The 15,744-nt window shown below is 41.9% G+C and overlaps 2 protein-coding genes across 2 annotated transcripts; one reads left to right on the top strand and one right to left on the bottom strand.

The window, feature by feature from the left end:
• Positions 1 to 506: 506 nt before the first annotated feature.
• Positions 507 to 2,164, top strand: LOC119720563 (single-strand selective monofunctional uracil DNA glycosylase-like). Its single transcript, XM_038190279.1, has 2 exons — positions 507 to 978; positions 1,340 to 2,164. The coding sequence occupies exons 1-2, from the start codon at positions 532 to 534 to the stop codon at positions 1,868 to 1,870; spliced, it is 978 nt and encodes a 325-aa protein (XP_038046207.1). The 5' UTR covers positions 507 to 531; the 3' UTR covers positions 1,871 to 2,164.
• Positions 2,165 to 2,172: 8 nt separating this feature from the next.
• Positions 2,173 to 12,449, bottom strand: LOC119720562 (IQ calmodulin-binding motif-containing protein 1-like). The gene is made up of 12 exons (XM_038190278.1): positions 12,286 to 12,449; positions 10,931 to 11,093; positions 9,645 to 9,871; positions 9,048 to 9,147; positions 8,474 to 8,644; positions 7,753 to 7,861; positions 7,096 to 7,205; positions 6,575 to 6,717; positions 5,166 to 5,314; positions 4,550 to 4,681; positions 3,966 to 4,122; positions 2,173 to 3,321 (listed from the first exon to the last, which is right to left on the bottom strand). The coding sequence occupies exons 1-12, from the start codon at positions 12,389 to 12,391 to the stop codon at positions 3,125 to 3,127; spliced, it is 1,764 nt and encodes a 587-aa protein (XP_038046206.1). The 5' UTR covers positions 12,392 to 12,449; the 3' UTR covers positions 2,173 to 3,124.
• Positions 12,450 to 15,744: the final 3,295 nt, after the last annotated feature.

The following is a 15,744-nucleotide window of genomic DNA, read 5'->3' on the forward strand; positions in this document are numbered from 1 at the left end:
AAATTTAACATAGCAAATTTAGGCCAAATAAAAAAAGACATGTTTTGCGTCCTGCCTTTTTGAAAAAAAGGAAGTGGAAGGCCCTTTTTTTTTCTCTCCAAAAGGCAGCCCCTCTTGGGCTATTTTTCAAGAGATGGCAGCCATTTTTTTTTAAATGGCCGCCATTGGACTCAGAAAATGACATACCAGCTTTATATGGGCTAGATGCAACAGACAAAGAGGCCAAAATGTCACTGTTTAAAATTTATCATTTTTTCTGTTAAAAACAAGAAAGGAGGTGGCCTTCAAAAAGTAAGCGGGCGAGGACGCTAAACATGTTTTTTTTTTCATTTGGCCTCATTAATAATTGGACGTGTCAAAATGAAACTGTTATTGTTGGCGCTATGATATTTGCTTTGCTAATGTTTTTAGTTTTGTAATAATTGCGTCAACCTTAGAAAGTGTTGTCATATTTACCTTATTTTCTCCTCGATTTATTCTCCTCGATTTATTCACCTCCAGAAGATCAGCTGAGAGTACGCACTAATTACAATGCCTCGGAAAAGGGCTGCAGCTCCAGACCAAACTGCTAAACCAAAAAAAGTTCCTAAAAACAAGCAACAAGAAGGAGCAGATGAGCCGAGTGATGCAAATCTGAAACAAGATGCCGTCAACGCGACAGGTGATGCAGCAGCAGCAGTGGCAAGTGATGTAGCAACTGCAAGCGCTGCAGCAGGCAACAGCACAGGCACATCAGCAGCAGCAGTGCCAACATCATCATCAGGCGGCATCGCCGACCGCTTCTTGTCGGAACTGGTGGCGCCGTTCAACAGGGACGTGGCGGGCATGAAGTTCGGAAAGCCTGTGGAGTACGTGTACAATCCCCTGGAGTACGCTAGTGAGCCCCACGAGGACTTCATAAGGAAATACTGCAACTCGACGAAGGAGGTCTTGTTCCTTGGGATGAACCCTGGCCCGTTTGGCATGGCGCAGAATGGGGTGATTGTTTTTCTTATCTGTAACTATTATTTACCTCGTCTGAAACTTGGCTGTCAAATCTTTCTATTGAGAGTACAAAACCTACTCAGTAAACCCTTTAGTGACTGTGGCAGGTGCTAATGGGTTAAAGGAATGGACTGGGACATGAAAGAACCAGTTCAACACTTTTCTGTGTCCAAAGAAATATCTGGTACATGTACTTGGTCTATATTTCCATACATTTTCTCCATAGTCATTGAATGGTTGATCCTTTTAGAAGACGGGAATATAGCACAGACAGCCTATTGCTAAGCCAAGGCTAAGCTTTAGTTTGGGTAAATGGCATAAGGTTTTGAAACTCATTTGTTCCCTTTATTTCAAGGTTCCTTTCGGAGAGAGGGATTCTGTCAACGACTTCCTTGGCATCAAGGGAAACGTGGGCAAGCCTCCCAAGGAGCACCCCAAGAGACAGATAGTGGGCCTGAGCTGCGACCGCAAAGAAGTCAGCGGCAGCCGCTTCTGGGGTCTCTGGAAGTCCCTCTGCAAGACCCCTGAGGCCTTCTTCCGTCACGCCTTCGTCTACAACCACTGCAGTCTGGTCTTTATGTCCGAGACGGGGAAAAACATCACGCCGCCGGGCATGCTGGTCGGAGCGCGTAAGCAGATCGTGGAGCTCTGCGACACGTTTATCTGCAAGATGATCCAGCTCCTCAAAGTCGAGGTGGTGGTGGGCATCGGGAAGTTTGCCGAAGAGAGAGCCAAAAAGGCTTTAGCTGCAGGGGGAGTGGAAGGGGTACGGGTGGTGACCATCATGCACCCATCTCCCATCAACCCTGCTGCCAATAAAGGGTGGGATGAAGCCGTCATCAAACAACTCACCAAGTTGGATCTACTGAAATACTTTAAAAAATAATGCACCTTCTCAGGGCAAAGTTCAAGGTCCACTAGATTTGTCGTGAGGTCACACAAAATGGTCCAAGGTGGACAGTGTTGGACATTCAACTGAATCAGAAATATAGATGCCATTCCAAAATTTGAAAGCATTGAAACTATTAGGGGTAAAATTGATCTTTGAATTTTGGGCAACGGCCAGTCATTTAAAAAATTAAACTCTGTTATTTTTAAAGATTTTTTTATGACATTTTTACCCTTGTAGAATTTAATATAGTGTTATTTACAATAAAACAACTGTATGAAATAACAGAAACATACATGTAGTTGCTTTTGTGTTTTAATTTTGTGGCATTGTTGATACCGAAGTAACAGTATATTTTCTCTGTAGTTTCAAGTTGCAGACAAAAAGTTCACTTCTTAAATGACTTTATACAATTGTGCATATGTACAAATATCAGTTGGACGGAAATGGAATGTTGAATGTTACATTTCTATATTGGCAATATGAAAGCAATTTTTTGCCCAAATACCATTTGCTATACATGCTTCAGATAGCAACACTCAATCCAATATATATATTGCACTCAAGCCGTTTCAAAAAAATGAATAAAATACAAGACGAACAGAGTTTAAATGTAAACTACTTTCACACACACAATTATACGTTGATGCTTATCTCTCAAGAAATCAACCTTGGCAGTAAACATGCGTTAAAGCATATAAGATCATTTGCATTTATCCCAAAATAACCTACCGAATTATCAAAAAGCTAACTCCGATTAAAGATCGTACTGGTAAACACCCTGTGAAATAATTTCGCCTGGCTTGCTGGCATTCAAAAGAAATCAAGACATGTAGGGGTTTTTTAGTGATCAGTCACTTGACTGATTTTGGAAATAAAGAGTGCTCTTGACGAGATCGTGCAAACAAGTTTGTGCATGGTTTTCCACAGTTTCTCCAAAAAGTGTAATGTCCACTGATGTTACACTTTTTGAAACTTCCACAGGTTACGTTTTGAACAATCCTCTGGATTTTAAGTGATGTTATTATTGGAAACGAACAACATGCATGAAAAGCAAATGATCCTATATGCCTTTAATGTTAAACCTTCTACAAGGCATTAACGCTCAGTTGTATTTCAGTACTCCCTGATGTTGAATTTAGGTTTCATCAAGGCACCTGGCTGAAGGCAGTAGGTGGAACAAACAGAATTGGAGCCTAGAATGGAGTCCATAAAATTTGTCCCCAGAATTTGTTTGTTTACTCGTTGTCATCATAAGATGTTGGAGTCATAGTCCTGCTCAGCTTCTTCGTCGGTTCTCTCTCCGGCGTTCAGTTTCTTCCACCATGGCTGACGCAGCATCAACATCTGCTCCTTGTGATTGGCCAAAGCTTTGGCGGCGATCGGGGCCGAGTGACTGGTGAACTTGTGCATGTCGCGATCCGTCAGGTCACACAGCTTGGGAGCATCTAGGAAGATCAGATGTGAACAAGTTGACACTTTTTTCTGATAGCTATTACAGTAGTAAAAGGCTTTATGGGTTCTGGCATTAACAGATGTTAACCAGGCTTTATGAAAACGAAATTTCCCGAGTTTTTCCCGATATTTCCCTGAGAAATTTCCAAAATTCACTGACAAATATTTTCACTTTAACAAATCTAAGAGGTGGTTAGCGGTACATGTAGCAAAACCAATTGTTATTGTCCGGAAAGCTGTGTGTAATATTCACAATGCTTAAACACTAAAAGCCGACTACAGGCAGTCAGTCAGTCAATGGACACGACTTGGACACATGGCACAAGACGCACATACGCCAAACTGGCGAAAACCTTTTCCTTCTGGGTCACTGTCACATTCCCTGAGTTTTCCCTGATTTTTGGTGTTTTTCCCCAAATTCCCTGAGTTTTCCCTGACTGGAAAAATGGAAACTCATTTTCAAGGTTTTCCCTGATTTCCAGAATGACTGGGAACCCTGGTTAGTGTGTGACCACTCACAAGAACTGGACACATCCATCCACTGACCGCTTCCAGCAAGTATGGCGCAAAGTTGTCAACCCCCTCCCCCCATTCAAATTTATCTTGCCACACCCTTGCTTCTTCCACCACTTCTTACCGCTGAGCAGATCAGCATCAGTCTCCAGCGATGCTAGGAGTGCCTCCCTCCTCTGGTAGTTCTTACGGTGAGCCATGCGGACGCTGAGGTAGCGTCCCAACATCTCCTGGGCCTCGTCGTGTAGCTCCTGCTGCAGCTGTCGGCTCAGCTGCTTGGGCTGATGACAGGGACCAAGAAAAAAAGTGAATGATCGTTTCATTTGAGAGGGCATGGGCTCCGTGCACAAATACCCCCTCAACGGTCAGGAAGGAAGAGTTGGGAGAGACTACTGAGAGAAACATTCAAATGCATTGCCGACGACGCCCGACGCTCACTCAAAGACGCTATGAGTTTGTGCACATTCAGAAAAAAAATATTAGCCGTGCATATGCAGCGCCTTAAGCACACAAACCATTATGCGCATGCAACGAGTCCCGTCCACTGGGCCCTCGAAAGTGGTCAAAAAGCGCCCTCTCTTGTTCACGCATGGAGGCCATAATGATCAGACAATGAAGTTATATATTCATCAAGAAATTTCTGAAATTTCTGAACAGTTTTCAACCAATGAAATTTCACAGCATAACAAAATTATTTGATGTTCTTACCGGGTGTGCCTCTCTATGTTGATCAATAGTTCTCTGCAGGTCAACTCTCCTCTCGTCCGTCAGGCCAGGGGGAGGCCGGAATAACAACGGTTCCCTTTTCTTCTCTTCCAGTCTCTTCAGGAATCTACGAACCTAACCCCACAAAACAGAACAGGTAGAATCACGAGCATCCAAAGATAAACAAAATTATTGATTCATTAAAAACAGTATTAAATTAGACATAAGGGATGTGGTCGAGTCCATCACAAGTCCAGTCACAACTAAACCACAAGTCCTCTCAGGAGGAACAGTGGATGAACAATAACAAGGGAATGCCATTGTCAAAGCTCATTTGAATAGCTTGTGATTCAAATTGGAACTGGAGGACTTGACTAGACTACATTTCAGTCAGACAAAATGGGCATATTCAAAACCCCGTTCTCAAGTGACCCGTGAATCAGGTTGCCCAATTCAAATACCCAAGTGCATGAGGAGTGGAGTTGGGCGAAAACTCAAGATGGCAGCAGCCATATTAAAATGCAAAATGAAAAACCTCTCCATTTGTAGTCTGTACACAAAACATGACCATTTACCAAATTGATTTCAAGTCTGACCAAGCGCACGAATGGCAACTTACAACTCTCTGAATGGTGATGGCTGCCCTGACTTGCTTGGCCGTGGCCTGACGTAGACCCAGTTTACGTCTCTCAATGATCCCCCTCCAGCGAGCTTGTAACTTGACGGCTGCTGCAATCTGAGACATCTGCAAATACGCATCCACTTTCCCTGCAAAGGAAGGAGTATCAAATTTAAGTGGCAACTTGATTTGGGAATTAGACTGTCAATTAAAAAAAAAAGGACTGAAAAGTGGATGAAAGGTCTGAAAGATGCATTTCTTTCTTATACTGATAATGTTTTCTGTCAGATTCAAAAGGTCTGATTTCAGAGAAAAGTCTACAAAATCTCATGCCTGGTGATTACAATTGGGGCCCCATTTCTTTGCCATGATAGTACCACAATTGCAACTGTCAAAGGTGCAGTGTCTTAGAAGGCACTCTTTCAGGAACACAGATGATGAGCTTACAAGACAGACAGCTAGTCATGAAAACTATTACACTGGTTAATCACAGATTATACCGTGTTACTCAAATTCTATTTCTTTAGATAAACTGTATACTGATCGAGATTCCATGAGTAACAAGAATCTTTCTTTTTGTCAGATAAAATGTGAAAGATGGTGATGTGACAATAGCAAGGTGGATAAACTTTTAGCAGGGTAGAACAACTTTATCTGGATTGAAATTTGTTTACCAAGGTTACTTGCACTCACACAGTCCCTCATGGCGAACTCTTGGCAGCGTTCCCACAAAAGAATCTTAAACTGAAATTCCATGACTTTTACATGACTTTTCCAGGACGAAATTAAGGCTTTCCATGACCAATTCCTATGCTGTTTGACATCTATGATCTTGGAAGCATATTTACAATAAACTGGCCAGTCATCACACTGAAAATAAAGGTCTACACAGTGTGCATTACCATCAACAATATGGACTCCATCCCCCCCCCCCAGCCATCCATTCCTTCCATTTTTTCATGTTAAACTTAAATGTCACAAAACACATATAATATGTCCTGTCACTGTCTTCTTAATCCTAGCATTTTGTGGAACTACACAGCTCTGAACACAACAACAACTACTGTACATGTATAGAAACAAAATAATGCAACTAGAACGCAGAAAGCCAAATAGCCAAATATTATGCATCACTATGTAACAAGTACACAACTACATTGTACCTCCTCACTCGGACACAAAGAGAGGGTTAACAGGGACTCCAATGCATTATTGCCATACACCTTGCACTCACGTAAAGACGATACAGATTTATGCACATTGAGAATAATTTAATAGTTCTATATACTTCCCGCAACATGCCTGCAAACTAGTGTGTACATGCAACGTGTCCCTCCCACACAGCTCTCACAGGCATTCACCAAGCACTATCCACTATCTACTATGCACAGAGCCCATATCCCACATACCTGGTGCCATAGCAGTGATCATATCCAGCTGTTTCTGTCTGGTCTGTCGGATAGCTTGCCTCCTCGACACCAGCAGCTGATGCTGCAGCTCTCTCCTTTCTCGTTCCTTCTCGGCATGCAAGTCACGCTGTACTTGCTTCTCTCTGGAGATAGGAATTGCAATGAATTTAAATGTGTTGTGTATAAGCAGTGGGGACAACAACAATCTAATGTTTTGGGGAACAATCCAGGCAATGTAGAGTCAACTCTCGTTAATACAAATACTGTTAATACAAATTCGGGTTGTAGCAAACATAAAGCCTTGGTCCTGACTGTGCATTTATGTGTACAATTAATGGGACCGTCACTCCACTTAATACACAATTCTTATATAGCAAACATATCGGCTAGGTCCGGCTGAGTTTGTATTAACGAGAGTCATTCTATATTGGGTCCTATTTTTTCGCTGTCCCTGTTACATGTGACATCTATGATGCTATGATTCTTCCTGTTTGGTCATGCAGTGTAACATTTGTTTTTACCTGAAGCTCTTCTGTAGTCTGGTGAATGCTTTGTTGGCTTTCTTCAATTGCCTTCGAGTCTGGAATCCTTTCCATACTGCCTGGATGGTCTTGGCTGCTCGATGTAGTCTCTGCATTGTACAAGGTAAAGACACGTACCATGAATACTCTACAGGGTTAATACAGTGTACATTTTGTAGAGTTTCTGGTACAAATCTGGTACACTGACTTGCTCAGAATGCTTGGCACATTTTAACTTTGAATTCTCCAGACCAAAGACACTGTTGCCAATCACATGATTCGGGGCAAGCTCTTGCATAGTTACGTAAGAGACACTCAGCACCAATACATTGTTTACAATGGGTGAGAATGGCACAAAGACACCAGAGCATGCCGGAGCTGGGGGTTGCTAGCATAAGGCTTGCCCCGAATCATGTGATATAGTAATAGTCTCTTTGGTCGGGAGAATGCAAAGTTAAAACCTGCAAAGCATTGTATTAAGTCAGCGGTCCAGATTACTCGCAAATGGCTTATTGAGGCGCTTTACATTGCTATTAGTGCATGGGCATAACTTAAACAAATCAACCACAAGTCGACCAGGGGGTCCTCGATTGACCTCGTTCCTGTCCGTAGGCCCTACCGAAGTAGAATGTATTGGCATTTGACCAATGACCTCACCTGCATCTCTGCCTGCTGGGTTGACCCTGCATCCAGTAATCCCAGAAGCTTCTTCAAGTCTCGGCCAAAGCCCTTACCAGTCCACCGGCTCAAAAGTGGCCTCAGACCTCTGTGAGATGCAAGTGCAATGGAATGCTTAATGAACCACAGACTCAAATACATATCACACAAACACTGTTTTAAAGGCATATAGGATCATTTGCATCTATCCCCAAAGTAACCTAGTAAATTATTTTTTTTAAATTGTTTCGGTTTAAAGATGGTACTGGTACTCAACAACCTGTGAAGTTAGTCCGTTTGGCTTGCTGTCATTTAGAAGAATTCAAAACATGTAGGTGATTTCCAACAATCAGTCAATTGACCGATTTTTTGGAAATAAAGAGTGTTACAGACAAAATCATGTTTTGTGATCAAAAGGTTGTGCATGGTTTTTCACTGTTTTCTTGAAAAGTGTAGTATCCACTGAGCTGAAGCTTGAACAGGTAAGCTTTTAAACCTTCTTCTTTGGATTTTGAGTGGTGTTACTATTGGAAACGAACAAAATGCATAAAAAGCAAATGATCATATATGCCTTTTAGGCAAGTAATTGGGCCCTAATATTTTTGCAGGAAATCTGAGGTACACAAGAAAAATATACGTCCCCCATACGGTATCCGTAATTTAAAAAAAAGTCTGAAATCCTGTAATTGCAGGACCTATATAACCCCGCTATTCGTCTTACTTGTATCTTGTGTAGAGCAGTCTGATGAGCGGTTGGTGGACATCGGCAATGTTGACCAGGGCCCTGGTAGCTGCCGCACCCACCTCCGCATCATTAAATGCAGACAGCTTGTAGATGACCTCATCCAGTAGACTGTGGACCACCTTCTCATCTAGTGTCTGTAGGACCATTCTGGGAGAAGAGAAACAAGACAATAAGCAAAATAACATCCACGTTGGACCTGTATTAAACCCCGACTGAAAAAAAGAAGAATTTCCCAGACACTGGAAAGTGCCTGAAGTGCCACAGAAAATGAACAGTGTCATCCTGACAAACTAATTTCACAAATCTTATTTCTGATCTTGATGTGTTTGAAAATCAGTCTTAAGCTAATAAGTTTAACTTAAGAAAAGGTAAACTGGTTTTCTATTAAAGGACGTGAAATGTGAAATGTACCATTTCACACTGTAATGTAGTGTACGCTGTAGTGCATTACACCACATACAAATTCATCTTAAGTCCCCTTTCCAAAAAGAAAAATCCACCAGCCCTTAACTTTATCCATAGCTGGCATGAGAACTATCGGCAGACTTACGGGTTGACTCGGACCGCGTTCTGAAACAATCCAAGAATGACGATGGCAGTCTCCTTGTCATCTGTGATCAACATCTGAAGCAGGTAATTGGATCTCAGAACTGAAAAAAATAAGAAGTTGCTTAGTTGTGGATAATTACTTTACAAATTTTGAATTAGTGGCCCAACAATATTTTGGGTAGATCTGTGCATTAAACCAGAACATACAGGGGTTTGGGAATGACCATCCAGGCAGTATGGAAAGGATTCGAGACTCGAAAGCAACTGAAGAAAGCCAACAAAGCATTCACCAGACTACAGAAGAGTTTCACGTAAATAGCAAATGCTACCCAGCATGACCAAACAGGGGGAAAAATGCTAAATGCTAGACGTCATTCCGAGACACAATTCTGGTCACAAGCACAGCACAAGTAAAGTCAGACGTCCATTCACAAGTTACAGGGATGAACAATAACAAAGGAATGTTTTTGTCACGGTTGATTTGAATAGCTTATGATCCGACTTGGAATTGGATGACTTGTGATGGACTTGTGATTTCTTTTGATTCATTACAATTACCTCTACTACAGCACTGCCTAATATATGGCTGCATTCCTACCGTGCATAGTGAGGAAAACATGGCCACTGATGAGCCACTGTAAGGCCTCGATGACCTCCTTGAAGTCTTTGATTAAGTCGTCTTTCAAGGTCAGTGTCTTCTCCGGGATCTTCATGTAGCGGAACTGGATGTTGCGGGCTAAGATGAGAAGACGTTCCGATGCCTCCGGGAGGAAGATGGCATTGTACTCGTAGGTGTCTGTGGGTTCCAGGCCAACTGCACAATGCCTGGAGGGAAAAAATGAGGGTTTTATCAATTTTTGTAAAATCTATCTCAGACTGGCATTCCTGAGGTGCACCATTATCCATACCTGCCAAATTATTCTTAATATCTAAAATATTATGAAAAGTTCAACGCTTGAAACATAGAAGCGACTATGTTGTAAGGTCAACTGATGCAGTGGTTTGGAATAACTTAAATTAAAAATAAATACATAGAGTGGAAATAATGTTGCAACCTGACGCCACTTCAGCAGTATGTACAAAGTCTATGGAGAGTCAAGAAAATTTTGTAGTATTTCCTAACAAAAGTGGAAATGTTTCTCAGTCACAGATTCATGTCTTATCATCATTTTTGCAATGACTGACCTTCATTGAAGAAAAAAAGTAGCATCAGGTTGCAACATTCTTTCCCATAGAGTTGCCCTATCTGAAAATCAAATCTGTTAGGGTCAAATTGGATTGCTGTACTATATTTGGTCATTCTTTGCGAAACTGCAACAACTGCTCATTTAGTTTGAACTTTCTACTTGAAAGTATCCTTTTTTATGTGGTAAACATTTTTTTTTCACTATAACTAGATGTTTTCTCCACAAATATGGACTTCTGGTTCCTGAGATGTGAAGTGCAGGTAAAAAGAAATAAAAAAAGTTTAAAAAATAGTAGAGCATGAAAACTTAAGCGTTTGCATAAAATTTGAGGAAGGTGGTTTGCCCCTTAACAATAGCCTGTGCACAAGTCTGCCAGGTCATTTGTTAAGAGTAGAACCATTCTTGAGAGAAGCCACCCAAACATCTCACTTTCACTTCCAGAAGTCAAAATTCACATCTTGAGTCTTCACAGTAAGAGAGGTCTGCAGCAAATGTCTGGCAGTCAAAAGAACTTGTATAAAACACTCTCACTGTGGACAGGTCTTTATTCCTTTAAAATATGAATGAGAAAAACTCAGTACAGGTACTTTCATTGTCCCTGAAATTACATGACAAACGCCTATCCAAAATAAGGACACTCTGTGCATATTCTCTATTTTTGAGAAGTAAAAGGTTTGAATTCATAGCTCCAACTCACGCTAGGATCTTGGCCAGGGATGCAGCTGTGTTCCATTTTCCCTGGATGAGAGAAAAGTCTTGCCTCAGCGCAAGAAGGACACTCTGCAGAAGGTCAAAGTTCCAAATGTCTTTCTTGACTTTGGAAGCTCTCTGAGAACCAGGGATGACACTGTCCAAAATGTCTGGGGGGGGGGGGTTACAAAGAAAATAATAGAATTTGATCAATATCAATGCTGGGTTTTCACTTGGCGCTACCAAAGCATACACCACATTTGGGGGCAGTGCAATTGTAATTGTTAATGCTCTCTGTAAAAATAGGTTACAAACAGAATAAAAGACTGTGCCCAAAAACATGACAGTCCGTAATAATCCTAACGCCACTAGTAGTAATAAACTACTAAGTCTAAGGCACTGTAAACAGTCTAAGGAGAGTCATGAAAGCATTCGGGCTAAACATGCTCAATTGAAATTGTTTTCTCGGTCCCAATTTCTCTTTGTTATCCCTCTTTTTTGGGGGTATACCTGACCATGTTAACGTTGTGCAAGGTGGAAAAAGTGGAACCAGGATACTGCATTCTACCCCGAACTTTTACAGCAAAATAAAGGAAAAGAATGTTGCATCCTGACGCCACTTCAGCAGTTGTCCTTTACAAAGTCTATGGAGAGTCAAAGAAATTGTCTAAGTATATCCTAACAAACATGAACAAAATTGTACATGTTTCTCAGTCCCAGATTAATGTCTTTTTCGGCACAATTGCAGAATACCCCGCCACTCGATCTATCCACCTCGTAGCCGGCTACGAGGTCACGGTTGGTTGACCTCAATAAACATTCTCAGCGCTACTTGTATGTACTATGCGTCATGCTCCATTGCACTCCCACTTCATAACCGCGTAGCCGCCAACAGGGTAGTTGGTTTGGACTTAGAATTTTTTCAGCAACTCCCATTCCTTTTGTGTTGCTTCGTTCTCAAGCATATTCAAGGGGACTCCCACTCCGTAACCGCGTAGCCGCCAACAGGGTGGTTGGTTTGGACTTAGAATTTTTTCAGCAACTCCCATTCCTTTTGTGTTGCTTCTTTCTCAAATAATGGACCCCCACTCAGTATCCGCGTAGCTGGCATGGACTTGAATTGTTTCTTTTCCAGTGATTCCAACCTCGTAGCCAGAGAATTTAGGGGTGTATTTCCGAGTGGAGGGGTATTCTGCAATTACTCCTTTTTTTCAACAGTTTTGCAATGACTGACCATTATTGAGATGATATTTGAAGAAAAAAGTGGCATCAGGTAGCAACATTCTTTTCATAAATTCCAAATAAAGAATTGGCAAGATTTGGATTTCGAAAAACTGGACTCCGGCCACAGAGCTAGTTTACCTTGGATTGCAAGAAGCAAAATTGGAACATTTTTGTCTGAAGTTTCTGTGACTTGGTGAGCAAGATCCTCCACCCGTCTGTCTTCTAGAGCATCCGTTCCGCTCATTTCTTTAAATGACAATGTAAAAAGAAGAAGATCGGCCCTGCGAGCTGCACGTTCACGTTTAGCCCCACTAGTGTGGCCGTCGGTATGCTGCGCTGAACCTCTCAGCGCAGCATACCGACGGCCACACTTGTACTAGTGGGGCTAGTTCACGTTCTGTGACTTCGACTCGATTATTCGCGGTCAATATTCAATAGCGCCCTTGTTGTGCCCATTCTTGAAAATCACGCATTCTCGAGAATGGGCATGCACATTCTCGAGAATGGGCGCGCATTCTTAAGAATGAGCGCCCATTCTTAAGAACGAGCACGCGTTCTTAAGAATGAGCGCTCATTCTTAAGATTGGGTGGGAATATCACGTGCACAATTTATGAATTTTGCCCAATCTTAACAAACATTGCACGACATAATTATGTTAAATGAATTGTATAGCGGTTAAAAGGGAAACAATTCATATAAAGAGGAAAGAAAATGTGATATGCTTCTGTACTCGTATAACTACGATAATTTGAATCAAATTAAACCTGTTATTATTGCTTTTTTCTGCCCACTATGGGAAGTTTTGTAATAACGGAGGACTGGGAACTAGTCTGGGAAGTGCTTTGTTTAGGCTAGACAAGTTACAAGTCCCTGCATGTATCATATGCGTGCCACGAAAAAAAAACGATGTCCAGAAGCTGCCAAAATTGCTCTTTTGACTAGATAGAATCCAGCTCTGCGACGTTATGGTGGGATGGGATGTGAACAATAAATTGGTGGCAATTTAAATGGGAAATAGCATTAGCATTATGGGATGTCGCAGTATTCATTCTCATTCTTCACATTCTTCATTCTTACGTCCCCGCCGCCCCCCCCCCCCCCCCGCTTTTATTATCCCAAAAATCAGAATTCTTTGCACTAGTATTATTATGTCTCTTATATTTTCCCGGTCCCCCCCCCCCCCCCATATTAATACGCCTTTACTTATCATATCCACTCTACTTTTCAGCGCCTTGCGTTGCAACAGTATAATTATTGAGAATCAGTGAACGAGGATTCAGCTAGACTTGCCAAGCGCAGCCGGTGCTCGGCATCGACAAGACCGTTATCTTGTCGCGCATTCTCGAGAATGTGCGCTCAATCTGGAAGAGTTACTTTTTGCAAGATTGAGCAAGGATCCAGTTGCACATTCTCAAGAATGTGCACGCCCATTCTCGAGAATGCGTGATTTTCAAGAATGGGCACAACACCCTCAATATGCAATAAGGTCACCTCGTAAAAATCACCAAACACATCACGCGAATGAACGGTGAATCGTGAACGGGAATAATATTACGTTTAGGACCAAAAAGCAAGAGCGCAAGTATCGATAATTTCACTGGAACATAATACTGGGATACTAAGGTTACTTTTTAGCTGTTTACTATTTGTTTTAAAGTCATAATTGGTCAAAAAGTTACTCGTTTTATGTAAGAGCATTGGTGGTCATGGGCGCTGCCATTTTGTTTTGCAGTTTCCCCCCCCCCCCCCCCCCCAGTCTGAGTGTCACCCGTTCAGGGGTGTCAAATCTCAGCTTTTTTAAGCTGATTTCAGCTCTTTTTTTTGTTCTGGATTTCAGCTTTTTTCCCCTCACTTGCTATGTACAAAAGTAGGCCTATAGAAGAATTCCAAAGTTCAGCTTTACACCTTTTTCAGCTTTTTTCAGCTATTTAGTTATCAGTGGTTACTCACACCCCTGCCCGTGTTCCACGGAGCCAAGTCTCCTGTATAACGTCATTTCATTCCGAAATCAGGACTAAGATTGTGATTGGCCAATTTTGATGCTGCATTTTCGTAATACAACAACCTGTGGCCAGCTATGCGGGAGCTCGAATTTACGCGCGTATAGAAGGCGCCTGTTGTTTGGTCAGTTTCTCGAGGTCATAATACACAGGCTAGTTGCATAATTAATCACCAAATCTGTGTACGTATAATAGACCATGGTCAGCTTCGCCAGGGCCAGGGTCTACAGACTAACCCCCCCCCCCCACCCCCCCCCCCCCCCGCCCCTTCCCTCTCAATGTTTTGACTGGTTTATGGATGGTGTTTCACCTCTTGCAATTTACCTGTTGCAAACCATTCAATTATTCATCGATGAAAACAATGCTAGGCCGAGTACTAGTATATTTATCCACAATATATTTCAATGTTTTGTTTTCCAAAATTCAAGGTAGAGATCTACATCTCAGCACAGCAGATCCTCAACTATGGCTTTGGGAAAGAAAGTGGCAGATATTGGCTACAAGACCTTCACAGTCAGCATGTTGGCGCTCACTGGCTACGGAGGATTCCTCTGTGTCAGACGAATCACCAACTTCATAAGATCCAGGAACGCGGCCGCAAACACTGCTATCGAAACGCCGCCAAAAATCGCCGCAGAGGCCAAGCAAGGATGATGTCCTGACAAACTGACTGATGTCCAGAGCCCCAGGAACATGAGTGATACTTTCCCAAGCTTGATCAAAACACTTCTTACACTGCAGACAAAGGATGGGCATGAACTTAGTTGCTGTTGTTTCATCACCTTATTGAAATTCAGTTGTTGAAATTAATTGATGGAGTAAACTCAGTCTGGTGCAATGTTTCAACAAAATAGACTATGCCAGCAGTCTTGGTTCCGGGCCAGACACATTATAGAGCAAGGACCTAGTCTTGCTCTGTGGCCACACTAGGCCAGACATTATGTTATGTGTGCAGGAATGTTTTTCCATACAGCAGGTGGGGAGTCAGGGGATCTTTGCATTTTTAAAGGAGAGTTAAGCTTTGCAGCTTGTGCTATTCGCACTTGTACATTCTGTGTATGTAGTATCACAGCCTGTACAGTTTGACAACATTTTTATGGAATCCTTTCAGTTCCATATTCACGTTACACATGGCCAACCTCAAGATACATAGAACACAATGTACAGATTTTTTAGTATTCATCCAATACATTAGCATCCCAGGTGTTTCACTTAAGGCATGAATGGGGCTTGATTGTCTAGTTGATTGTCTTTGTGTGTGCTGAATCCCATGTAACTTTAGCCAAACATATTTTTGTATGCATGAACAATGTGTAACTTAATCAATTTCATACTCAACTGTGATGCATAAAGAAAAACTTCTTCAAACTTGGTATGAGAAGTTAAAAATCTTGCAGAGATAATAATGGCCTAGAAAGAAAAAAAAGTTAAGCAGTTTACCAGAACCATCCAAAATATCATGCAATATACACTGTATGGACAAATTCTGGCATGCCATCAATTCTATCACGAAGGCCCCTTAATGGGGAAAGCATCGTGCTTATTACTTGGATAATCTGTCACAGGGTGACTGTTTTGCACAATAGCATGCACAGT

The sequence above is a fragment of the Patiria miniata genome, unplaced genomic scaffold, assembly GCF_015706575.1.
Source record: "Patiria miniata isolate m_02_andy unplaced genomic scaffold, ASM1570657v1 HiC_scaffold_9, whole genome shotgun sequence".
Classification (NCBI taxonomy): Eukaryota; Metazoa; Echinodermata; class Asteroidea; order Valvatida; family Asterinidae; genus Patiria; species Patiria miniata.